Source organism: Talpa europaea, assembly GCF_964194135.1.
Source record: "Talpa europaea genome assembly, chromosome: 7".
In the NCBI taxonomy this organism is placed as follows: domain Eukaryota; kingdom Metazoa; phylum Chordata; class Mammalia; order Eulipotyphla; family Talpidae; genus Talpa; species Talpa europaea.
In genome coordinates, this window is record NC_140074.1 from 89,073,503 (window position 1) to 89,098,459 (window position 24,957).

At 45.5% G+C, this 24,957-nt stretch overlaps 1 protein-coding gene across 1 annotated transcript; it reads left to right on the forward strand.

Annotated features, from left to right (window-relative positions):
* The first annotated feature begins 254 nt into the window (after positions 1-254).
* TEKT1 (tektin 1) lies at positions 255-17,705 on the forward strand. Its single transcript, XM_084239255.1, has 7 exons — positions 255-453; positions 2,855-3,020; positions 5,249-5,377; positions 5,874-6,017; positions 8,370-8,592; positions 16,462-16,658; positions 17,394-17,705. The coding sequence occupies exons 1-7, from the start codon at positions 264-266 to the stop codon at positions 17,599-17,601; spliced, it is 1,257 nt and encodes a 418-aa protein (XP_084095381.1). The 5' UTR covers positions 255-263; the 3' UTR covers positions 17,602-17,705.
* Positions 17,706-24,957: the final 7,252 nt, after the last annotated feature.

Here is a 24,957-nt window from a genome sequence, read left to right on the forward strand (position 1 = left end):
AATTCATACAGTTAAAAGTCAGGCTGGTGGTTATACTGTGGAGGTGTGGGTGGCGAATAGGGCTGGTGAGGGCATGAGGTGCTGGTGGTGCTTATTTCTTAATCTGGGTGCTGTCTAAACAGCTGTTTTCATTTTGGGTGCAGAATATGATTTATCCCCTTTTTGGTACATATGCCCCTTTAATAAAAATTGACATTTAACAAAGGACAAATTAGTTCAGTTAATCTAAAGTCTGCTTTTGATCAGCACTTTGGAAACCTCAAATGGCCAAATTACTACAGTCTCCACCAAAGTTCCTGCGCTCAGAGTGGCTCGTTGCTAACAAGAACCAGTACCATCAAGCAGAGGCCCAGAGGTCCAAGTCTGAACGCCTGGTTTCAGAAAGCCAGAGACTTGTGGATGAAATTGAAAAAAGCACAAGAAAATCTCAAAGTGATGTGAACAAGAAAATAGGTAAGATAATGGGCTTGGTGTATTTATGATCATATTTGGATGAGATTGTTGGGGTTTAACTATATTGTTATTTGAATTTCAGGGTTAGGAGTGGCAATATATTCAACTTGAAATATTAGGGAAAATTGTGTGTTTTCCGTGTCCTATGTTTGAGTTCATTGTTCTAAGATAGAAACATGGCAACCCAGTTTGACTTTCAGCTACCCATCATCCATCATTGATGGATTGATTTGATGAATATTTATTGTGCCTCTAGGAGCATCTATGGACTAAGCACTGGGAATATCTAAGGGAATGATGAATGTCTGCTTTTTAGGGGCTTCTGCCTTGAGGAGGAAAAAGATGCAAAAATTAATAATCAGAGTATAACCAGATAAGCGATCAGGTAAAGTTAGAAAAGTAGAGATGGGACAGGTACTGGAGAACTGGGAAAAATTTCCTAGAGAGGAACATTTGGGCTGAGTCTTAAAGGAGTAATTTTTTCTTGATTTTGACCCCCTACTTAAAAACACTGCTTAAAGGGTGGTACCCTTAAATAAGTAAGGTAAAAATCAACTCAACAGGAAACAGAACCACCTAAATACAAAAAACTGATAACCAGAGATCACAAATGGAACTGTCTATAAGGGCTGGGTAAGTAACACACCGGGGGTTGAATAAGACCTCCTAAGACAATAGGAGTGGCAAGGACTGTGGGGACATGGGGAACACTCACTCCATCTAAGGAGGAAGCTATTACTCAATTTCAACCTGGGCTTTTTTTTTTTAAGAAACATTAAGGCCCCCAAAAGCTGGATTTTACCCACTTTTTAAATATTGGAAACTGAATTAATGTATTACTAACACTGACCAGGAGGAACAAACACAACTGTGGATAAAACTGTCTAAGGATGACTAATTTTTTAACCTCCAACAAACCAAAGCATTCAGATCAACAGTCTAGATGCCAGGCACTTGCTGGGGGTTGATCCTCACTCCTGACACCAGCTTATTGGCAGCCCCATTCTATATAACAGTGTGTATGGATAGGAGTTGGATATGCATGTGCACCATTCATTTTTCACAATTATTGTGTTTCACCCACACTCTTATGTTTATTATGGTACTATTTACAATAGCTACGATATGGAAAAAACCTAAATGCCCCAAAACAGATGATTGGATAAAAAAGATATGGTGTATATACACAATAGAATACTACTCAGCAATCAAAAAAGATAAAGTCATGCCATTGCAGCAACAATTGATGAAGGTGGAAGGGATTATGCTGAGTGAAATGTCAGAAGACAAAAGAAAACTATGGGTGGTTTCACTCATAAGAGGAATATAGGGAAACAAGCGAGCGGTCAGAAAAAAAAAAAAGACAAAACTAGCAGGCAAGCTATAAATCAGAGACATTCTGCAGGAGAGGGAGAGGGATCAAAACGGGGGAGGGAAGAACACAAGAGACTATGGTGATGGTTCGCCGGTGTCTTGGTGGTGGGAAATTTATGGAGATTACACCTGAGAGGAGAAGTCAAGCAGTGCACAAAAATGAACAATGATGTAAATATATATATATATTAAATAAAAAAAACCTGTGTTTCAATAGGCATGAGAGCAAAGTTTTCAAGGTCTGAACCTTAACTTCACTGATTGATTGACTCATTAAAAAATTAGTGTCTTACTCTGAGACTACTTGAAGTTAAAAAATTTCAAGTATGTAGAAATAAACCTAACTCAAGCTGTGCAAGAATTCTACACTGAAAACTATAAATTGTTATTGCAAGAAATTAAAGAAATTCTAAATAAAATTAGCAGGGAATTGTCAGTTAATGGATTGGAACTCTCAATATTTTAAAGATGCCAATTCTCCTTAAGTTAGCCTATTGATTCTATGTAACACCAATGAAAATCTCAGCAGGTTTTTTTTTTTTTTATGTTGCAAACTGCTTCTAAAATTCATCTTCAGTTAGTAAACACTAACAAAAACAAAAAGATGCCCAAAAGATGTAGAAGAAAACATGTCTTAGGCAGTTTTACACTGGTCTTCAAGTTTCTTTTCTTTTTTTTTTTTTTTTTAAAGATTTATTTATTTATACAGGAACTGGGGTATAGGCCAGAAGTGCGGGAGGGTGAGAGAATTCGCCAGAGATAGAGTGGGGAGCAGAACGGGCAGACGGTCTGAGAACACTGGTGAGGGGAGCAGCGGGTGAGACAGGAGAGGTCTGCCGTGCCACGTGTGTCACCTCCCTGGCAGGGAATGGAATCTGCACTGCAGAGGCTGTGGGCAGCTTCACAGCGCTACTCTGCGCTCAACCGGCTATGCCACCGGGGATGCCCTGTGCTTCAAGTTTCTAATGCAAAACTTGGCTACCTCGGGAGTAGATTCATCCTGGCATAACTTCTCTGTGTGCTTCAGAACAGAGACTTGAGGAAGTCAGGTTCTGGAAGAAGGAGTTAGATGACAAACTTGAGCAGCTTGTGTATGAAACTGAGGACCTGCTGTGTTATCAGACCAGACTGGAGAAAGCACTGGAGAGCTTAAAAGAGCCCCTGCATATCACTCAGACCTGCCTGGCATACAGGTAGGAGGGAAGGTTCCTCAAGTGAAGCATCTGTTGTGAGAAATGGAATGCCGGGCAGTAAAAGTTGATTTGCAATGTGGTAGATTAGGCTGAGGCAAAGGAGTGTGTCCTTTTAGACCTGGGCTGATCTTGGCATGCCGAGGGTGCTGGGCAGGGGAAGGAGCACTGGGTTTGGTCCATGTCTAAATTCCACTCTTGACTAACTTGATTGTTTAGCTGTGGGTAATCAGAAAACTGCAAAATAACATTGAATTTAAGATAATTCCTTTTCTCTCACACTTAAGGGCTGTGGAGATAGTTCAGGCACTGGGCTTTCTCTCTCTCTCTCTTTTTTAAATACAAGAACTGGAGCGTAGGCCAGAGGTGCAGGGGGTGAGAGGATTCACCAGAGACAGAGTGGGGAGCAGAATCGGCGGATCTACTGAAATATTCTGCCAAGGGGAGCAGGGCGTGAGACAGGAGAGGTCTGCTGCACCATATGTGAGTTAGCTCCCTGGCCAGGGATCGAACTCAGACCACAGAAGTAACAGCGCTGAGACTTAACCCCTAGGCCATCAGGGAGGCCCAACTTTTTCTATCTTGTTGCTTTACTGCATGTGGCTTTTACTTCCAAGTTTACCTCATGACTCAAGATATCAGCTGGAGCTCCAGTCATTGTTTACATGCCAGCAAGTAGGAATAATTAGGGCTTGGCATTCACCATTTCTGCACGCTTCTCATTTACCAGAACTTAGTCATGTGGCCACACCAGTAGAAACTGGGAAATGGTAGTCTTTATAATTTACCAGTTACTAGAAGACAAGTCTGCCCCAATACACAGAGCCACATGGAAGCCTTTTGTAATCCAGAGAGCATGGTGAAAACATGCCTTTTTATCCTGAGATCCCTCCTACAAGGCCTATGACCATCCTATGAGTGATCCTCTCTACTCTGGGGCGATGCTGGCTTCCAGACCTGTACCTGTTGCAGCTCTACTGGCATGCCTCAACAGATCTTCTTGCCCCCTCCAGCTCAGTGCTCCTCCACACAGACTGCTGAGTGAACTTCTCCAAATGTAGATTTTTACAGGTCATCCCTATACTTAAAATCCTGAATTACAACCCTGGGTCCTAATACCTTCAAGATAAAGTTCAAATTTCCAGCTTCACAGATAAGGTTCATTATAAAGGGCCTCCAGTGACTCTCCAGGTCCATAACTCACTTCCAACAGTGGGTTGTGCTTAGCTGTGCAGTACTACATGTAGTTTCCCAAACCATGACTATCCCTGCCTTTCCCTCTCCCTGGGAGGCCCTGATCAGTGAGCTTAGCCAGGACCCTCTGGGGCACTGGCAGCAAAGGGATGTAGAGATGATCAAAGAGGCCAATAGTCATGGGCTCAGGTTGCCTAAGGGCGATTAGAATGTCAAGGTGGCTGAGCTGGTGGAGTATGTGACACTGTATGTGGGGCACTCTGTCTGCTTTCATACCTATTGTTCCTGGCCACAACCCATGAAGCACTAATAATTACCCAATTCAAAGGAGACGAAACCAAGGTACATCACAAGCTACATAACATGTTACATAACATGCTAAGGTCACACAGCTGGTGAATATGGAGCCTTCCTCCTAAGTATTATCATGCCAGGTGGAAGAGAACAATATATGGCAGTGACTGGTCAATTTGGGGAGTAACACACATCACATAGTGGTTAATGCATAATGCCCAGTTCTGTGATTTTAGGTAAGTTACTTTCCTTCTCTGAAACTCAGTTTCTGCACATGTACTTGAGAGGGTTAAGTGAAAATACTCATATAAAAAGCCCAATCACACAGTAAGTACTCAGTGGTGGGGGTAATATTAATATTGACATTATTATTATGAAGCATTTTTCTGGATTCAAATCCTTGTCAAAAATCAGGCCTGGGATCAAGGAAGGCAACACATGTCTTTCGCATTCTAAATAGAAAGACGATGTTTCCAATAAATAGTTCAGAAGGAAATGCCTTCAGAACTGTTGGGCCATTGAGGGCAAAACTCTTGGCATTTTCTCAAGCTAAGTGACAGTCATTGATCAACTTTTCTTCATTGTGTTTTCAATATTTTCATGTCACATAGACACAACTCATGGGCATTCCTCTTCATATCATCTAGGCAGGTGGGGGGATCCTCAGACTGTCCGGACTGAGATGTCCAGATGTCAGCACCTCCCTCCAAGCATCAGGTGACCTGTGACTTTCTCTCCACCAGGGAGAAGCGAATTGGCATTGACTTGGTGCATGATGAAGTGGAAGAAGAGCTGATAAAGGAGGATGAGATCATGCAGGGCGTGAAGTCCCTGCTGACCCGCACTCTGGAGGAGACATCCGAGCAGATCAGGTACAGCTGTCATGTATAGCTTGAGTCCTACAAGCACTTTCCATGCCCGGAGGTGACAAGGGGCATTCAGAATGAGGCCTGGACAACCTCTTGTACAAGACAGTCGCCCTCTGGTGGTGGGTCGCCATGGGGCCTGATAAACCAGAGCCATTCTTGCCAGGCTGACCTCTCATATACTGTATGCTACCGCAGTGATAGCAGAAAATGTCACAGTTGGAGGGAGGGAGTTCAAGTTCAAGCTTGGCTATTTAATTTGTTACCAAGCATGCATTGTGCATGCGTGTGTGTGTGTGTGTGTGTGTGTGTGTGTGTGTGAGAGAGAGAGAGAGAGAGAGAGAATTAGGAAGATGGTAGATGGTAGGTGGGGAGGAAGTGAGTTAGCATGGCCACAACGTACCAGACCTAGCTTTAGTTTCACTTTCCAAGGTCTACTGAGAACCTGTTGGAGCCTCCTGGGCATTTCAGATGGAAAACCCTGCTTACCTTCTCCCTTCAGGCTGAACCGCTCTGCCAAATACAGTCTTGAAAAAGACTTGAAGGACAAGTTTATGGCCCTGACCATCGATGATATCTGCTTCTCACTCAACAACAACTCTCCAAACATCAAATATTCTGAGAACGTCGTGAGGGTTGAACCAAAGTGAGTGGGCCCCCGATGTCCAGTGGTGTGGTCTTCCTCCCCGCTGGAAACGCCCCAGCATTCTGGCCCAGGGTGCGACCTAGCATGTGTTCTGACAGCATGCTGGAGAGAGCGACAGTCAGGTGCTGGGTGCCTATACCTGAGATAGGCCCCGGAGGCTCCTCGGTCCTCCAGGCTGGATCCACTTTAAAAGTCTTATAGAAAGTCTTTAAACCTTTGAAAAATATCCTATCACCTATTCATGTTTTAAAACAAGCAAAATAATGTAAAACTATATAAAGGGTAAGTTAATAATGTCCCCATAGCTATGTAACGTCCCCATTCTTATACCCCTGAGACACCCAGTGTTATCTGCATGTCACACCAACATATGCATACACACACGCAAATATTTTTTAATGCTATGTACCTTTTCTGTAACATCTGATTTAACATTTTTAAGTAATAGTACATCACAGACTTATTTCATTCTAATTTTCAAAACCTTTTTGAAATAAAACTTTCATGAAGAAAAGTACACAAATAATAATGAACATGTCACCTAATGAAGTATCATGTTAGTTATCTTTTGCTGTACAGGTTACAGAACCTAACAGCTTAAAACAATACATGTTTATTATGTCCCAGTTGCCATGGTGTTTCCTCAATTCTTAACTTTTTCACAGCCAATTGCCTGCCAAGGATAACAAGTTTAAATTATGCATATGCCCTGTCTGGAAATTAAAAATTGCCTTCAAAAATGACACCTATAAAGAAGCCAAAAAACTGACGGAGTTCTTTGTCTCTGCATGTGCTGGTCACAATGTTACGTTCCTTTCCTGTAAAACGGCTCCTATGGCTACACTTTGTAGAAATACACCCTACAAGGATGTTAAAGCAGCAGCTGGCTGGACCCCTTTCTACCCACTCTCCTCTTCTGTGGTAATCCTCATTTTTGACTTCCAAGAATACTTTTTTTTTCTCTCCACGGTGTTATCATTTATCAGTCAACAGATTATAACACATTCAATAAAACAGGAAACCATGAATCCTCACTTACATAAACAAATGAATGAATAAATCCCTACTTTAACAACACTGCAGCATCTCAATATAATGTTGATTAGAAGAAAACTCACACATACACAATATAGTGTATGATGCTGTTTAATAAGCACAAGAGCAGGCAAAACAAGGAAGTCAGGATGAGGTTACCCTCCAGGGAGGAGAGGGGGAACACTGATAGAAAGGGGATATTGATCCAGGGGGATACTGACGGATAAGGGGAAGGGGTTTCTGTGGTGGAAGTGATGTTGGATTTCTTGACCTGGTTAGGGATGGTTCTCTGTGATTAGAGGCAGCCTCAGAGACAGCCCCCAAGGACCCCCACTTCCTGGGATTCACACCTTTGTCTAATCTCCACCCTGTTGTGCCATGGGGTGAGCTCATTGACTTGTTTATCACAAACAGAAGGGATGAGATGTCATTTTTTGGAAATGGGCTAAAAGAAAACTGTAGCTTCTCTCTCTCTCTCTCCTCTATCATGTACTGCTGGTGGGCCAGCTGCCATGTCATGTCCCTGTGGAGAGGCTCACATGACAGATCTGCCCCAACCCAACCTGTCAGCTTACAGGTGGGCCTCACCAACCCCCAGTCAAGTTTCCAGGTGAGACTGTGGTCCCAGAGACAGTCTGACTACCACCTTGTGAAGCGTGAGCCCAAGGGACCTAGCTAGGAGTGTTAGTATGTGTTATCCTTGGCAGGCAATTGGCTGTGAAAAAGTTAAGAATTTAGGAAATACCTTTTTTCTGGTTGGATGTCTTCTGTGGGTTGCCCGGCAGGAAGGGAGGCCCAGACTTCCGGAGGTGATTCCACAGAGGATGACTGATAGGCAATGCCAGGGCTCCCTGCCAGGTCTTCACGGTGGGTTTTGATGTTCTACCACTGCCTCTGCCTCTTTCTTTGCCCAAAACTTAGTCCACATATTTTTTTGTTGTTGTTGTTTTCTTTCTCAATCTGTTGCTGTTATTATTTTAAGGCTCAATTGCCCCTCACCTGTGTGAGCTTGACTAAGTTACTGCATCTTTCTGAACTCAGCTTTCCTCGTCTGTAAAATGGAAATTAAAAAGCCAGTTCACTTGGCCATCACGAGGATGATGAGATGATGTTTTATAACGTGCCATTCCATCCTGGCACAGAGTGGGTAGGTTTCCCAAAGTGACAGCTATTCCCACTGACCCTGCTCCTTTTTCCCTCAGATGGGGAAGCATTCTAGGTGTATCTGATGGTGGATTTCCAGGAGCATGTCCCCCTCCCCACAGCTCCTTTCCAAGCCCAGATAAGCCGTGACCAAATGCATGGCTTCTGTTTCAGCTCTGTGAGTCTGGAGGACTGGTTGGAGTTCTCCAACACCAACGTGGAGAAGGCTGACAAACAGAGGAATAACTCCCTGATGCTGAAGGCCCTGGTGGACCGAATCCTGTCCCAGACAGCCAGTGACCAGCGCAGGCAATGTGATGTGGTGGACACAGCATTCAAGAATGGACTGAAGGAGACCAAGGATGCCAGGGACAAGCTGGCTGCTCATCTGGCTAAGGTGAGCTCCCTGGAGGGAACAGGAACTCAGAAGGTTTTACTGTAGAAATCCAGAAAGCTTTCTGGGCCAGGCTGTACCTTCTGGGCCTATGCATTGGATTGGCTAAAGAATGTGCGTCATTCCCATCTCTCCATCTTAGCAGCAAGCGTTGGGCTTTTGGAGACTGGCGTGGGATGTGGTTCATTTCTGGATCTGTTTTGCCACTGTTGTTGCAAGGAACATACTTATCTCCATTCTGGGCCTCAGTTCTTCCCTTCTGCAAGACGACCATGTGGTCTCAGATATCCTTTGTGATTCAGAAGTTCCATGAGTTGAATGCAGCCAATTGTTCCAAACCCATCAGCCGCTTTGGTATTGTGACTGCTTGTCCTTCCAGTAAACTGGCTCTAAGGGGGAGGAAAAGGCCCTGATTCGTAAAATTTGCAGATCTCTGTGGTGTAAAAATGCTTTCTACATGGTAGATGTCTAGCTACCCATGGTAGATTTCTAGCCTGGTGAAAATCCTGAATATTGAACAATAAGAGCCCAAAAGAGTTGATTCCAGCAATCCTCTCCAGCAAACACTCCCAGGTCCTGAGCATATGTGGCCATCCACAGGCTAAGCTCAGGAACACTGACAAGTAGGGTCTAGACTGGAACTGAATGTAATAAGCTCAAATCCAAGCAGACCTCTGAGTGGCTTCAGTGCCTCCCTCAAGTTTTCTGGGCCTTCTGCCTCACCTGTAACAGAGGGACAATACAAGCTACCTATTATCGCCAAAGTTAGACAATTCCTTGCTTTTTACTAATGGTGAAATCAAAAGGTAGGCAGTAGAAGGAAGGCACATCACCTGGCAAGGTGTATTGCTGGCAACCGGTGACTAGACCCCAAATCCTTGTCCTCCTGTAGGCCTATCTTGCCCTCCTGGAATCCAGAGTGTAGTTGTAAGATAGTACTTATTAAAATAAATCACAAGAAAATTTTACCACCACTAAGCCATTGAATCACTGAGTAGTAGGGGAAATCAGACTTCTCATCTTCCATTTCTTTTTTTTTTTAAAGATTTATTTTATTTTTTTATACAAGAGCTGGTGCGGGAGGGTGAGAGGATTCACCAGAGTCAGAGTGGGGAGTAGAACAGGCAGACGACCAAAATACACTGTTGGGGGGAGCAGTGGGCGAGCAGGAGAGGTCTGCCATAGCATGTGGATTTCTCCCTGGCTGGCCAGAAATCGAACCCATGCTACAGAGGCTGCGGACAGCTTCACAGTGCTGCGCTCAACCTGCTGTGCCACTGGGGAGGCCCCTCAATTTCCATTTCTAGCAAAAATTCGCAGAGCTGGTGATGGTCACATCCAATGAATTTCACTGGTTTAGTTACACATGATAGATCCAAATACCGCGGGCCAAGTACTTTCTGCAGAAAATAAATGAATAACCATAGACTTTAAATAACTACATCTTCTCAAGCTCTGTAAATATCAACTAAGTCTCTTTCTGCTCAACCATCAGCACCTGTTAACACTTCTTAGCCAATTCCACTTCAGGTTGTATCGAATTAGTGTTTTCCCAACTTTTGGAAAGTATCCTCACCTGCACTTATTATTTGAGTACTCATGGAGGCTTTATTCCTTACTCGCTTCAAACTAGTATCAACTCCTGAAAAAACAGCAGCTGAGCAGTGTCAGAGACACCTGCCACCTCCTGAAGGGGAAAGGAAAACCACTAAACATCACATGCCTTGTTTTTAAATTGACAATTGATGTTGTTCCTGAGGCCCCTAACTCTTTAAGCAACTATTCTTGCTGAAAGATTGGTCGTTTCAAACAAATTTAAATTCCCTGTTCATCCCTCCTCAGCTGCTGCAATCAGGGATGATTTAATTAGTGCCCCATCACGAAATGGCTAACAAATGAGCCACTTTGATTGCAGTTTCATATTTGTGAAGAAATTCTGCAGTGATGAAATATTCTGCTTTCAATGTCTGAGTTTTCTTTTTTCCTTTTTTTTTTTTTTAAAGATTTATTTATTTATACAAGCACTGGTTACAGTCAGAAGTGCGGGAGGGTGAGAGAATTCACCAGAGACAGAGGGGGGAGCAGAACAGGCAGGCTGACGAAGTACACTGCTGAGGGGAGCAGCGGGCGGCAGGAGAGGTCTGCGCGCCATGTGGGACCCTCGCCCAGCAGCCAGGGATCGAACTGGTGCTGCAGAGGCTGCGGGCAGCTTCGCAGCCCAGCGCTCAACTGCTGTGCCACCAGGGGAGGCTCTGTCTGAGTTTTCTTATCATTGCTCTCCTGTGAGGTGGGAGCATGGCGCTGAATGCTTAGTCTAGTAAAGTTGTGTTGTGTCCTTTCAGCACAGCTACATACAGTGTCACTGCACAGTAAGCACGGTGATTTGCTCTCTGATTAATAAAACATACCCCTCACTATAGCTTAATAGGGCAGCATGTGATGTCTGTTGCTCTTGTACATTGGTAATAAAAAAGTAGGATGTCACTGTAGAATGAACATAAAACACTTGAGGAAGCCATCAGGTTATGAGCATGTCCCTGTAGTGGTCTGGGCAACAGCGCAAAGTTATAGAGCACAGCACATTGTGTTGCAGGGTCTTTGTGTGTGTGTGTTGCAGATTATACAACTCTGCAACACTGCAACACTAACTCTGCTGTTGTAGCTCAAAAGCAGCATGGCTGTGTCCGATATGACTGTATGGGTGCCAATATTTAAATTTTATGTCATTTTCACGACACAATATAGTCTCTGTAGGGTAAGTAAAGTATCAGGCTTTTCTGCCCTCCCACCGTTAGGATTGATGATGGATCCTTGCGGTCCCGAATGCATGCCTGATGGCGGGCACCTGGAGTAGGGTGTGGGCATAGGTAGATGGGATTCACGTGGGCTGAGACTGGGCTAATAAGGGCGGTGTCATGGGGACGCCAGCAGGAGCAGAGATTAGAGAAGCAGAGAGAATGAGAGCGAAAGAAAAGCAGAGCCACCAGAGTAACGCCAGAGAGCTCAGGTAGAATGAAGACTTGCTGGGGGCTGGGAGGCCTGCCAGCCTCCCGCCGCCCCCCCCCCCGCCCCGCCCCAGCACCCCTGCTTGCTGTGTACCTGGTAAATCCCAATAAAAGTCTGAAAAGCTGAGGGCTCCAGGACTCCTCCTTTACCCCATCTGCTTGGATCATAGAGATCCTGCTCTGTGTCCTCCTGCCGCTACAGTTTCCTTTTGATTTTTCCCAATCATTTAGAGATGTAAAGACCTTTCTTTTAAGAGAATGAAAAGACAAGCCACAGACTGGGGGAAATTTTTGCAAACACATACTTGATAAAGACTTTCTTTTTTTATTAATTTACTTTTTAATTTATATCTTTTACAACATTGTGTAATCCCCATAAAATTCCTACCACCAACTCACCCATGAACCATCACCATAGTCCCTTGTGCTCTTCTCTCCCCTGTTTTGATCCCTTTTCCTCCCCCTCCTTTGCAGAATGTCTCTGATTTATGGTTGCCTGCTAATTTATTATTATTATTTTTTTCTTGATCCTATTAGCGAAACCATTTGATATTTTCTTTTTCCTTCTGGCTCATTTCACTGAGCATGATCCCTTCTAGCTCCATCCATGTTGCTGCAAATGGCATGAGTTTTTGATAAAGACTTTCATCAAAAATGTACAAAGATTTTTACTTATTATAATCAACAAGCAACTATAAACCAGAGATACACTGGGGGTGGGGTGGGGAGGAGAGTGGGATCAAAACAAAGGGGTCGGGAATTGTATGGGGACTATAACCAATGAAAATGCATACATTGTGCAAAAATGAAAGATGATGTAAAAAATATATAAAATAAAAAAGTAAGTACTTCTGGGGAAAAAATGTACAAAGAACTCTTAAAACAACAATGGGAAAACAATTGAAAATGGGCAAAAGACAGGAACAGACTCCTCACCAAAGAGTACCTACAGATAGCAATTAAACTTATGAAAAGCTGTTCAACATCACATGTCATTAAGGAATTTCATATCAGAACAACGAGCTACTGCTGTACACCTATGGAAAGATCTAAAACATTGACACCACCAATTACTGACAAAGATGGGGAGTAATAGGAACTCTCATTCATTGCCAGTGGGAATGCAAAATGACCCAACTGCTTTGGAAGACAGTTGGCAGTTTCTTGTAAAACTGCCCAAATAAGCTGCTGTTCCAGTCTAGACCCTACTTCTCAGTGTTTCTGAGGTTACCTGTGTGTGTTCACATATGCTCAGGACTCAGGGGTTCTTGCTGGAGAGGAAGATTCCTGGAATCAACTCCTGTGGGCTCTGATTGTTCAAGATTCAAGAATTTCGCCAGCCTCATTGTTAAATGGGTAGCTAGACATCTGCCATGGTGGAATCTCAGCAATCAGCAATCTCACTCCTTGGAATTTACTCAAATGTTTTGAAAGCTATGTCCATGCAAAAGCCTGCAGGTGGATATCTATAGGAACCTAACTCATAATTGTCAAAACTTGGAAGCAACCAAGATGTCCTTCAAAGGTGAATGGACAAATTGTGTTACAGCCATAGAGTGGAATATCATTCTAAAAAAAGAAAAGAAAAGAGCTAGCAAAACACAAAAGATATGGAGGAACCTTATATGTATATTGTCAAAGGAAAGAAACCAATCTGAAATTTATACTGCATAAGTGATAATATGTGGCTCCACTATATGATAATAATCTGGAAAAGGTTAAGACTATGGAGTCACTAAAAAGATCAATGATTGTCAGGGCTTCAGATGAGGGAGGAAAATGGTGAATAGGGTGCACAGGAGGGCTTTAGAGCAGTGAAACTATTGTATATGGTACAGTTATGGTGTATACAGAACTGTGTTCATATATACTGGGTGTGCCAGGCGACATATATGGTGCAGGGTAAATGGTTTTCCAGGCTTTTCTGCCCTCCCACCATTAGGATTGCCCAGCCTGATGGGGCAGCTGCAGTCGTCACATTGTTGCAAACTATCTTGTTTACTTCTGCGGTCCATGGGAGGAGTGTTGAGATAGTCACCAAGAGAAGAGAAACAGGAGAAGAGGCAGGAGAGAGAAGGGGAGAAAGAAGCCAGAGAAGCCAAGAGTGAAGACTTGGTGGTGGTGGGGGGCTTGGAGGCCTACTGGCCTCCTGGTCTCCCCGGCACCCCTGCCTGCGTGTGCCTATTTGCCACACTACATGTAAAGCTCAATAAAAGCCTGAAAAAGCCACCCGGGCTCCAAGACTCTCCTTTACCTGTCTGCTGGATCACAAAACCTGCTAGTGGCCTTCCTGCCACTACATATGGCCTTATCCATTTGTGAAATCCATAGAATGTACAGGACAGAGTGAATGCTCATGTAATCTATGAACTGTAGTTAGTAATAATATACCAACACTGGTTTAGGAATTGTAACAAATGTACCACATCAACACAAAATGTGAATAATAGAGGAAAGTCTGAGTGGGGAAAGAAGGTATATGGGAACACTTTTACTTTCCTACTCAGTTTTGCTGTAGAACTAAAACTGCTATAAAAATAAGTCTATCTAATAAAATATTATTTCACGGTCTGTACAAGAACAGGTGGTAGACTGGGTTTGGCCCATAGGTCATAGTTTGATGATTCTTAATCTAACCCATAGTATTAGTAGTATTGTTAAAAAATGTATTTTGGGACCTCCCCCGTGGCGCAGCAGGTTGAGTGCTGCCCTGTCAAGCTGTCCACAGCCTCTGCAGTGCCGGTTTGATCCCCGCTGGCTGGCGAGAATCCACATGGCGCAGCAGACCTCTCCTGTCATGCCCACTGCTCCACTCAGCAGTGTATTTCTGTCTTCTGCCTGTTCTGTTCCGAACCTGCTCTCTCTCTGGTGAATCCTCTCACCCTCCTGCGCCTCTGGCCTATACCCCAGCTCTTGTATAGAAATAAATATTTTTTAAAAAAGTATTTTGGATATTTTAAGTGTTTACAAAATTTAAGAGAATTTTACAATTTACTTAAAATATGTACTTGAATAATTGATTTAGGCTTATGATTTTAAGTTGAATGTTATTAAGTTTGAAGATTGCTAAATATTTGGGAGCATTTAAGATTAATGATTTTTACAAGTTTGGAAGATTGATGAGATATTTTAAGGACTCTAGAAGGCCTTGTTTGTTAAGGCAATTCAGCATTTTTAAAAGTTATACATCAAATTTATAAATGCTGCTTGAAATAAATGCTTAATGGATTTTAATTAAGTTTGAAGTGGAGCAACTGCTAATCTAAATCAGTTTAAAGTGATTAACATTTGCTAAACTTAAAAATAGTATATCTGTGAACTGAATGTAAGAAGAGCTTAATAATGTTTTTAAAAAAGGCTTAAGATAATCAAGTGCAATATGTGGATCTGGACTCTAATTTGCATAAATTAACTTTTAGAAAAAAGGGGAACAATCAGGGAAATTTGAACACTAGATATTCAATAACAGTAAAGAACCATTCTGAGAGCAAGGTGTTGTAGCTAAATTAAAAGGCAAAAAAAAAGAATGCTCATATCTTAGAGATATGTACTCCAGTTTTTAAGACTGAAATGACATACTATTTGGGATTTGCTTTACAGCTGTCAAGCTGACTGGCAGGGGTGGGGAGCAGGGGTGCTACATGACATATAATGTATATTGTCAGCATATATCGCATATTGGCTATAGATTGATCACTGCTTTCATTGATAATGGTACATGAGATTCATTTTATTATCTTTTTTTTTTTAAAGATTTATTTATTTATTTATACAAGCACTGGGTACAGTCAGAAGCGCGGGAGGGTGAAAGAATTCACCAGAGCCAGAGCAGGGAGCAGAACAGGCAGAAGGACCGAAGTACACTGCTGAGGGGAGCAGGGGGCGCGGCAGGAGAGGTCTGCAAGCCATCTGGGACTCTCGCCGGTGGCGGGGGATCGAACCGGCTCTGCAGAGGCTGCAGGCAGCTTCACAGCCCAGTGCTCAACCGCTGCGCCACCGGGGAGGCCCTTATTTTATTATCTTCCTTTGAATATATTTGGAATTCCCATGATGCAAAGTTCAAAAACCAAAAAGCTTAAGGAAGAAATAAAATTTTAACTAGTTAATATTAATTCAATCCCCCTAGTAACTTTTTTTAAAAAAAGATTTTATTCATTCATTTATACAAGAACCGGGGTATAGGCCAGATGCACAGGAGGGTGAGAGGATTCACCAGAGACAGAGCGGGGAACAGAATAGGTAGGCTGATGAAATATACTGCTGAGGGGAGAAGCCGGGGAGACAGGAGAGGTCTGCCGTGCCATGTGGGACCCTCACCGGCTGGCTGGGATTGAACGGGCACTGTAGAGGCTTTGGACAGCTTCACAGCGCTGCGCTCAACCGCCTGTGCCACCAGGGGAGGCCCAATCCCTAGTAACTTTTAAGTCCTGCTTTCTGGGTACAAGCCACTGTCAAAGGAACCATCAAAGCTCAGATTGAACTGCGCACACTTTTTCAGGCCCCTGGGACAGGTGAGGCATGGGTGGATAGGCTGAGTAGGAAGTAGGGTGCTTTGTGCTCATGGCACTTTGTGCCAGGGTGAAGAGGCAGCCTGCTTTGCTGAGGTCTACTCCAGGCCATTCACAGGGGATGAGGCAACAATGGTCAGTCCTGTTCATTCTGTCTGTGAGGTTGGGTGTGTTACCTGGCCCACCAGCAGTTACTGGTTCAGGGAAGAGAGATCAGCCTCATTCTGGGAGCCTGCTTGGGTAGAAATCTGAGATCCCCTCTCCCTACTTACATGATCACAGCAGACCTCCTTAGAGTGTCTGCCATTGAGTTTTGAGGAGTATAACCTGGCCTCATCTAGTCTCATCCTTTTTGTAAGGTCATGGAAGAGATTGCTTCCCAGGAAAAAAATATTACAGTTCTTGAAAAAGCCATTCTTGACCAAGAAGGACCTGCCAAGGTGGCTCACACACGCCTGGAGACCAGGACACATCGGCCTAACGTGGAGCTGTGTCGCGACGTTGCTCAGTATAGACTGATCAAGGAGGTTCAGGAGATCACCAACAATGTTGCAAGGTAGGAGGCAGCCAGAGGGGAGGGTCACTGGGGGCCATTCAAACCTGGCAGGTAACCAGGGGCAGGGCAGTGCCATCGTGGGAGAAGCCTGCCAAGCATGCACACACTTGGATCTGTAAGTTTGAGGAGTCTTTTTCGCAGGGGTCAATCTCTACCAACTCCAGCCAACTGGGAAATGGATGCCAATGCTTATGTTTTCCCAAAGAAGTCCAAATCCAGATGTGTGGGTAAAAATCTACAGTTTTAAATGCTGGACATTTATGGGGTTATATGTCCTGTAATCTGGCCCTTAGTGTCTGGTTTGAAATCTCTGCCTTGGGCCTCTCTGGTGGCGCAGGGGTTAAAGTCAGTGCTATCAAGGTATCGCCAGCCATGGCAGGACGAGCTAGATCCCTGGCCAGGGAGCTACCCATGTGGTGCAGCAGACCTCTCCTGTCTTGCCCGCTGTTCCCCTCAGCAGTGTATTTCAGTAGATCTGCCTGTTCTGCTTCCCACTCTGTGTCTGGTGAATCTTCTCACCCCCACTTCTCCCCACACCTCTGGCTTACATCCCAGTTCTTGTATGCATAAATAAATAAATTAAATCTTTAAAAAAAAATGAAATCTCTACCTTGAGGGGAAGAGCAGAAGACATGTCAATTTGGCTTCTGCACTGAATACTTTTTTTTTTTTTAAATCCTGAAAAAGAGGTGCAGAGAGAGAAGTGACTCCTTTTTATTTTTTCTTTTCTCCTAGATTAAAGGAAACATTAGCCCAAGCTCAGGTGGAGCTAAAAGGGCTGAATCGTAGACAGCTTGCCCTGCAGGAGGAGATCCACATCAAAGAGAACACCATCTACATCGATGAGGTGCTGTGCATGCACATGAGGAAGTCCATCCCCCCGCGGGATGGGGACAGCCAGGGGTTGTGGGCCGGGGGCCTCTACCCTGATGCCGTCTGCTAATCGGAGGGCTTGTTCAGATGTCAATAAACCATGTCATAAACAATAATGCAGGGCGCCCAATTCCAGTCTGCTTTGTCAGGCTAAGGTCTGGCCTGAAGGCTTTATTCTGTTGCTGCTGCTGATGTGGTGGTGTCCTGACAGTTCACTTCCATATATGAGCACAGGCCTGCCTGATAGTATTATAGCACTTTGGGGTTTTGGGGGAGGTTCAGGAGGTTCGCCAAGACATCTTAGTTCAGATTCATTTCAATTCAGTAGTAGGGCTGGATCTTCTCTTCAGATCATGCCTATCTTATTCACAAGGGGATGCAACATTTCTATTTTTTTTAAGATTTATTTATGCATACAAGAGCTGGGGTACAGGTCAGAGGTGCGGGGGGGGGGGTGAGAGGATTCACCAGAGACAGAGCGGGGAACAGAACAAGCAGACTGACTGAAATATACTGCTGAGGGGAGCAGTGGGCAAGACAGGAGAGGTCTGCTGTGCCATGTGGGTAGCTACCTGGCCGGCCGGGGATCGAACTCGTGCTGCAGTGGCTGTGGATAGCTTCACAGGTTGCGTCTTAACCCCTTGCGCCACCAGGGAGGCCCATGGACGCAACATTTCTCAGTGCCTTTTCACATGCAGTGGCCTCTCTCCTGAGTGAAACAAAGAGGCTAGGAGAGGCCAAAGAGACCTTCCAGCCCTTGGTCGATCTGGTGGGGGAACGAAGAGCGGGTGAGCCTGCTGTGGTCCAGGGTTGCCGGGCACCAGGAGGGCCTCTCTGCTTCACAAGCTGGGCTCCAGGGCACGGTGTGTCTGCAGTGGTGGGGGCCCTGGGGGACAAGCTCTCAGTGAGCTCCGGGAAGGTTGGTAATGGACTTGCTCCATGAGGATGGCACTTGGTCACTGTCCAGGGTCGTACTTGCTGCCATCTTGCGAAGACAATGTAGTTTAATTCAGAAGAATAGCTCCCCAACGTCGCTTTTCTCCAAATGAAACTTTGGTTGTCTAATTCTCCGCCGTTAGCGGCAGTGTGATTTTCCCTCTTCCCGGTTGTTAATTTTGTCATTGGATAATTCCTTATGCCACTGTCACTCTGGTTTGAAGATCTCACACACACAATTGCTGTGATTTCTAGCCCTGGGGAAATGCCAACACCAGTCATGGCCTCAGAAAAAATTCCTGAGATTCCCTTGAAGACAGAATATTAGAACATTAAAAAAGTTCCATATGCAATTTCTCAGGCAATTGAACAGTCCACTCTTGCACATTGGTGAGAGGGTGTTTGCTAAATGAATGCCTGTAAGGTGCAGGAAACAGGCTGGTTATTGTTCCCTTCATCCATCAAAACAAAGAAGTGATGGATTCTTGGCTAATTGGCTCCTAGCCTCGCTGATGGCAGTGGGAGTGGGGAGGGGAGCTCCCTCATCTGGGAAGTAAAGCCCAGGCTTGTATTCCTGAGAAAGTGAAAAGCCAGCCTGTGTCACGTGTGTTACGGTAAGTCAGTCGGTCAGTTGGTTGATCGATTGAGGTGTTGCCCGGTGATTGGATTCGTTCTTTTCCTGCATAGTTACCCAAAGACAGATTGATGCTCAAAATCAGAAAACTTAAACATTTAGATTTGGGGTCAGTGTTTGGCAACACATTCGCTCAGGCCATACCTATTACAGGTGATCTTCCCAGCGGCATTAGGACCCCGCTTTGGTTCTGTCTGGGGGCCATTTAGAAGTAGTTTTTACTTAGTGCCCGGCCTTGATTCGTTCATAATTCAGTCCTGCTGTGGCTGATGTAGAGTTGCCTCGGCCTCAGGGCATCCCAAATAATCAAATAATGGCTAATAATGACAATCTGTCACACTGCACTGTAGCCCACAGTTCACAAAGTGACTTCCCATCTATTTTCTCATCAAATCCTCAGAACACCCCAAAAGGGGCTGGTCTTGTCCCCAGTTTCATTTTACAGATGAGATGCAGTCCTTGAGGGCAAACCAAAAAAGGTTCAAATCCTGACTGTCATTTACTCTGCCACTTTGGACAAGTTACTCAACCTCTCTATGCATCTCATTTCCTGCTGCCCACACTATCCTTTTCTGGTGTGGACTTGCCATTCCAAGTACTGATATAAAGGAGCTTTGCAAAACTCTCATGGTTTCTGATGGGTCAACAATACATCCAGGAAATGTCCTCTTCTTGGCAAATATAGATTACTTCCAGGGACACATCTCTAGATGCAGATTTCTTCCTATCAGGGAAGGTGATACGTGCCAAGATTAAAGGTTTTAAAGATTGCTGTCAAGTTTCAAATCACTGCTTTCTAAAAAGTCTGCACCGGAGTCTTAGCAGGGAGTTACGTAAGCCACAGCCCAACACGTGGCACAAATAATGAACAGTATGAGGATCACACGCCAGCTCTGGTCTGTAGCTCCGTATGTGTCGCTTTGGGAAAGTTCATCAGCATCTCTGATCCTGATCTGTAACTCAGAGGAAGAATATGGGCAATTTGGTGGGTGTTTGTGAAGATAAAATGAGACCTTGATTGTAAACTACCTAGTACAGAACCTGTGTAGTAAGTGCTAAATAAATGGTAGGCAGCATTGTTATTTTAAGCAAGTAGTTTCTAATATGCTAAAAGGAGGCATCTGTGAACTAAGAGGAAAAATTGAAAAGTAGCACCAGAGCTTCAAAAGAAAACAGGTTTAAAAATCATTCATCTCATTTACTGAGCACCTGTCATGTGGCAGGTGCCCCAGAGAGACAGGGAAGCTAGAACGACAGAGTCGTGCCGTGATGGAGGCAGGAACAGGTGGCTGTGAGAACAGCTGTGAGGATTCCTGGAGGGAACGACACTAAAGCTGAGAATTGGGCGAAGGCGGTAATAGTGGCAACAAACGTTACCCACCAGTGAGCTCCTATGCAACGTGATGGGAATTAACATAGTTGAGAAGAAGGGTAGGAAGGCAGACGCAGCAAGGGGGAGACTGTGCCAAGAAAAAGAAACTTGAAAGAGCAGGGCTCTATTGGCCAGTGCAGATGGGGGAGGGCAGAGGTTGGAATCAGAGGCTCCAAGCCATGGAGGAGGGCCAGTAGTGCAGCTAGACATAACCAGAGACCAAGATGAGAGGCCTGACTAGCAGAGAAAGCACAGTCCAGACATGTCTGGGACTTAGGTGTCTCGGTGACCCCTTAGAAATACGGGGCGAGGGAGAGAGAGGAATCAAGGCTGGCCTGTTGGCCCCCAACTGAGAGTTCTCACCACACTTGAACTAACTTCCCAGCCACCCCGGTAACTTCTTCCTTGAGAAACGCACCCCAATATCTATATCGCCGTATCTCATGTGTTCCACAGTCATGTACTTGATACGACACCCACACCCCCACACCCCCGCCACCACTCATTGGTCTAGTTGAGCTGTTCAGAGTCGGCCTCCTGGGAATTGGGATTTTAAAAGTGGAAACATTGAGACTGGCAGGGATTTGAGGGCCTGGGGAGGATCACGAAGTCTTGTGACTATGATCCTGTTAGCTGCCCTGGGTCCGCTCACGCAAAGGGTTGAACAGCCATTCTTTCTGTGAGATGCTCCAATGCACCTCTTTTCTTGACTCAGACACCCAGAAGCTTGTTGCTATTACACTTGCCCCTTTAGGAACCATAACTAGTAGACATTGAAGGAAAGAGTGAGTGGCTTTGCTGGGACTCAAGAACTCAAGCAGGGCTCTAGGTAGGTGGCAGGGGACTTGTTGCTTATGTTGAAATTCCTGAACTCCGCTGTGCACATTACCCTTGGGGGGCCTGTCTCTCCCCAACCATAGCATTCAGCTGAGAACATCATATTTGCATCACTGGCCCCACCCCTCCCCTTGATGGGCCAGAGCGAGCGAGCTGTTAATGGAAGCAGAGCCAATGAGCTCCTCACCTGAGGAACCTGGACTTGGGACTAGGAGATTTCACTTCCCCTGCCTCCCCTGCAGCTGCTCTCTTGGATGGAGATTTAGGCTTCAGCATAAGGATGACAGCTGCTGTCTATCATGGGACAGGAAGCAGGAAACTAGTTTGCAGCAAGAGAAAAATTAGAAACCGGCACAGCAAGAGGAAGAAAGAAGAAAGAACTCCCTGCAACTCTCCCTTCCTCAGCTCCAGGCTGTTTCTGGGGCTCCCGGGTTCCGTCAGACAGTCAAGCACCCTCAGATGGCATTCCCCTTTCTGATCACTGATACCCAGTGGCTTTTGCGTGGCTGCCACCCAAGTGAGTTGTAACTTGGGTCATGCTGCTTGACTGGATGAGTGTGCTGAGACAGGTGGGCGATGGCGATGCCCCTGAGTGGGATCTGATGGAGGAGTAGACATTTGCTGGGTAGAAAGGGAGTGGAGCATTCCAGGGAGAAGCACAGCATGCACAAAGACAGGTGTAAAGGGCAGGACTGGACACAGTGCAGGTTTTCTGATCCCATGCAGACCGGGTAAAGGAGGAGTCAGAGTCCTCAGTAGTTTTGCTGGTTTTTTATTTGGGATTCACCAGGCATATGGCAGGCAGGGGTGCTGGCTGGGGGGCTGGGAGGCAGGCAGGCTGGGAGGCAGGCAGGGTGGGGTGGGGGGGCTGGGAGGCAGGCAGGCCTTCCAGCCCCCAGCAAGTCTTCACTCTATCTGGGCTCTCCGGCCTTCTCTGCTTCTCGTTAGGCTTCTGCTGCTGCTTTTTCGGCTTCTCTTTCGGCTTCTCTTTCAGCCTCTGCTGCTGGTGTCCCCGTGACACCGCCCTTAAAAAGCACAGTCTTAGCTCAGCTGAATCCCATCTACCTATGCCCACACCCTACTCCAGGTGCCCGCCATCAGGCATGCATTCAGGACAAGGATCCATCATCTATCCTGATGGCGGAAGGGCAGAAAAGCCTGATATTTTCTTTACCCTACAACAGGGGTCTCAAATTGCTGAATCGTTTCCCAAGAAAGGCGTGTGGGTCCCTGTATAGGACATTATAATTTCAAATCAAAACCAAAGAGGACTTGTTATATGGTAATCAGGATATACCACTGGTAATCTCAACAATTATGACAACCGTTAACATGCTCAGTGCTTATAATGAGTTTATGCAAACTGTTATTATCCCTGTTTTTACAGGTGGGGCAACCGAGGCTCAGAGGCATCACACAGAGAGGATTAGGACCCATGCAGGCCAGCTCCCGCACAAACACTCCTGAAACCTCATGCCCCACCATTTAGTATCAAAGAGAGATTTTTAGATGGAGAAACTGGGGGCAGAATTAATGACTTAGTGACTCAGTGCTATAGAGACTGAGCTTAAGTTTCCAAATCAGACTTGAGAGGTTTATACTTTGATCTTGGGAATTTCCTGTGATGACCTAAATTCTATTCATGGTAAGCTTGGAAAGAGGTTGGCAACCACAGTCCCAGGTGAATACTAAAAAAGCATGTTTATGTCAGGGAGCCATAATTAGGGACTGATTTCCCAAAGGCAGAAGAGTTAGGGAAATTGTGAAATCAGTAATGTGAACTGATCTGGTGTCTTGGTTTCCTAACCACCTACATTTGTGGGAGCGGGCTGTACCTGATTTGACTCCAGGGATACGTCTGGTCAGTAAAGAACTGAGGCTCCTGTGCACACCTTGGCTCCATGCTCTTGGACAGCCACCCCATTCAGTACCCCAAGGCAGAGGAAATAGTGTTTCACTCTTGCTGCCTCATGCAGGAGCCACGCCCAATGCCCAGGGTCTTCCTTGTCCACCTTCCAGAAGACTCCACCAGTTAATTCATTCCCAGCTTCCTTGCAGCTAGGGGTGGCCATGTGACTCAGTCTGGCCATGGAGGCAAAAGCGAAAGTGGACTGGGGGCTTCTGAACATGACTTCTGCCACTGGCACCGTCCCTCACTCCACTTCCTCCTGCCTTAGCAGGGCCAAGGTGTTTGAAGTTACAGCAATCTCTAGACAAAGAGTTCAGGGAAAGACCAAGAGGCCAGTCCCACCCCTGGGGAGCCCTCAACAGAATCTGAGTCAATTAACTCTAGACTTTCCACTACAGAGAAAATTAATCCCTTACTGTCGGTGCTGCTGACACTTAGACTAGATGATAGCCCTGTCTAAGAGCCGGCGCTGGGACTAACCAGCTAATGCAAGGACTAACTTCCAAGGCCTAACCAGCTAATGCAAAGTTTTAATTGTTCTCTCTCATTTCCACCTCCTCTCCCACCACCCCCCTCCTTTTTGGACTGAACCTGGTGTTGAACAAAATCTAGCAAAAAGGATGGAGAGCTCCTCTGGCCAAAGTGGAGTCCTACCCACAGTTTGCCACAGTGTTCCCCAGGAGGCTGCAGAGAGAGTAGTTAGAAAACCACTGATCTTACCCAAAACAGAGTCCTGGCAAGCACCAGGCTGCACACTAGCAATCTGGAGCAGGGGTGCCGGGGCACAGGGCTCCCACTCATACAAAGGCTCTCATCCCTTCCAGCAGAGCTTTACAATTCGTAATGTGTTTTTGCCAACAGGATCTCAAAGGCAGAAACCGGGGCACAGAAACGTGAACTGGCTTGTCAGAGGTCACAGGGCTAATGAATTCCCAACGCTCTGGATCTCAGGTTTTCAGATCCTGAAACCTCAAAGTACATCCAGGAATTTTGGCAAGTCTTAAAAAAAATGAAAATATTAGGAAGAATCTCACAGACATCCTTAAAGTGGGGGCGGATTTGTTTGTTCATCTAACTGTAGTTGGGTTGTTATGCTCCCTGTAGGGAAGGCAAAGCAGATCTCACTCTCACCAGCACGGCCCCCTGCACAGGAGAAACCAATGAGTCTTCTGTCACTCAGAAAAAGTATCCTTGCGTCTATCACACACCGGGTCTGTGCCCACAAAGTATGTGTGTGTTGCTTATTCATTCACACTTTCTAGGCTCCAGTGCACGGTGCCAGAGATTGCGCCCCGCACAGAGATTTAGAGGCGAGTTAGCACTCCCAAGGCTCTTGAACCCAACCCAGAGGCAGACAGCACACAGAAACAACAGTCAATTCAGGGGAAGTGCTGTGATGGAAATAGACAGGGTGATGTGCTAGTGAGTGACAGGCAGTGGCCACTTTAGATTGAATGTTGGATGGTGGGAGGAGGCTTCTGATGAGCTGACAGCAGAGCTGAGATGAAAGTGACCTGAAGGATCACATGAGTGTCTGGGGAAAGCAATCTTGCCTGGTCTTTGCAATGAACAAAGAAAAGGCCAGTGTGGGTGAAGAATAGGGGAAGGGCCTCCCCTGGTGGCACAGCGGTTGAGCGCTGGGTTGCGAGGCTGCCCGCAGCCTCTTCAGAGCCAGTTCGATCCCCGGCCACTGGCGAGGGTCCCACAAAAAAAAAAAAAAAAAAAAAGAATAGGGGAA

Excerpts from the sequence above, each read along its gene's own strand:
- TEKT1 (XM_084239255.1), top strand. The coding sequence starts at position 264 with ATGGCCAAATTACTACAGTCTCCACCAAAGTTCCTGCGCTCAGAGTGG. Across the intron at positions 454-2,854 it reads TGATGTGAACAAGAAAATAG|AACAGAGACTTGAGGAAGTC; the intron begins GTAAGATAATGG and ends TGTGTGCTTCAG. Across the intron at positions 6,018-8,369 it reads GTCGTGAGGGTTGAACCAAA|CTCTGTGAGTCTGGAGGACT; the intron begins GTGAGTGGGCCC and ends CTTCTGTTTCAG.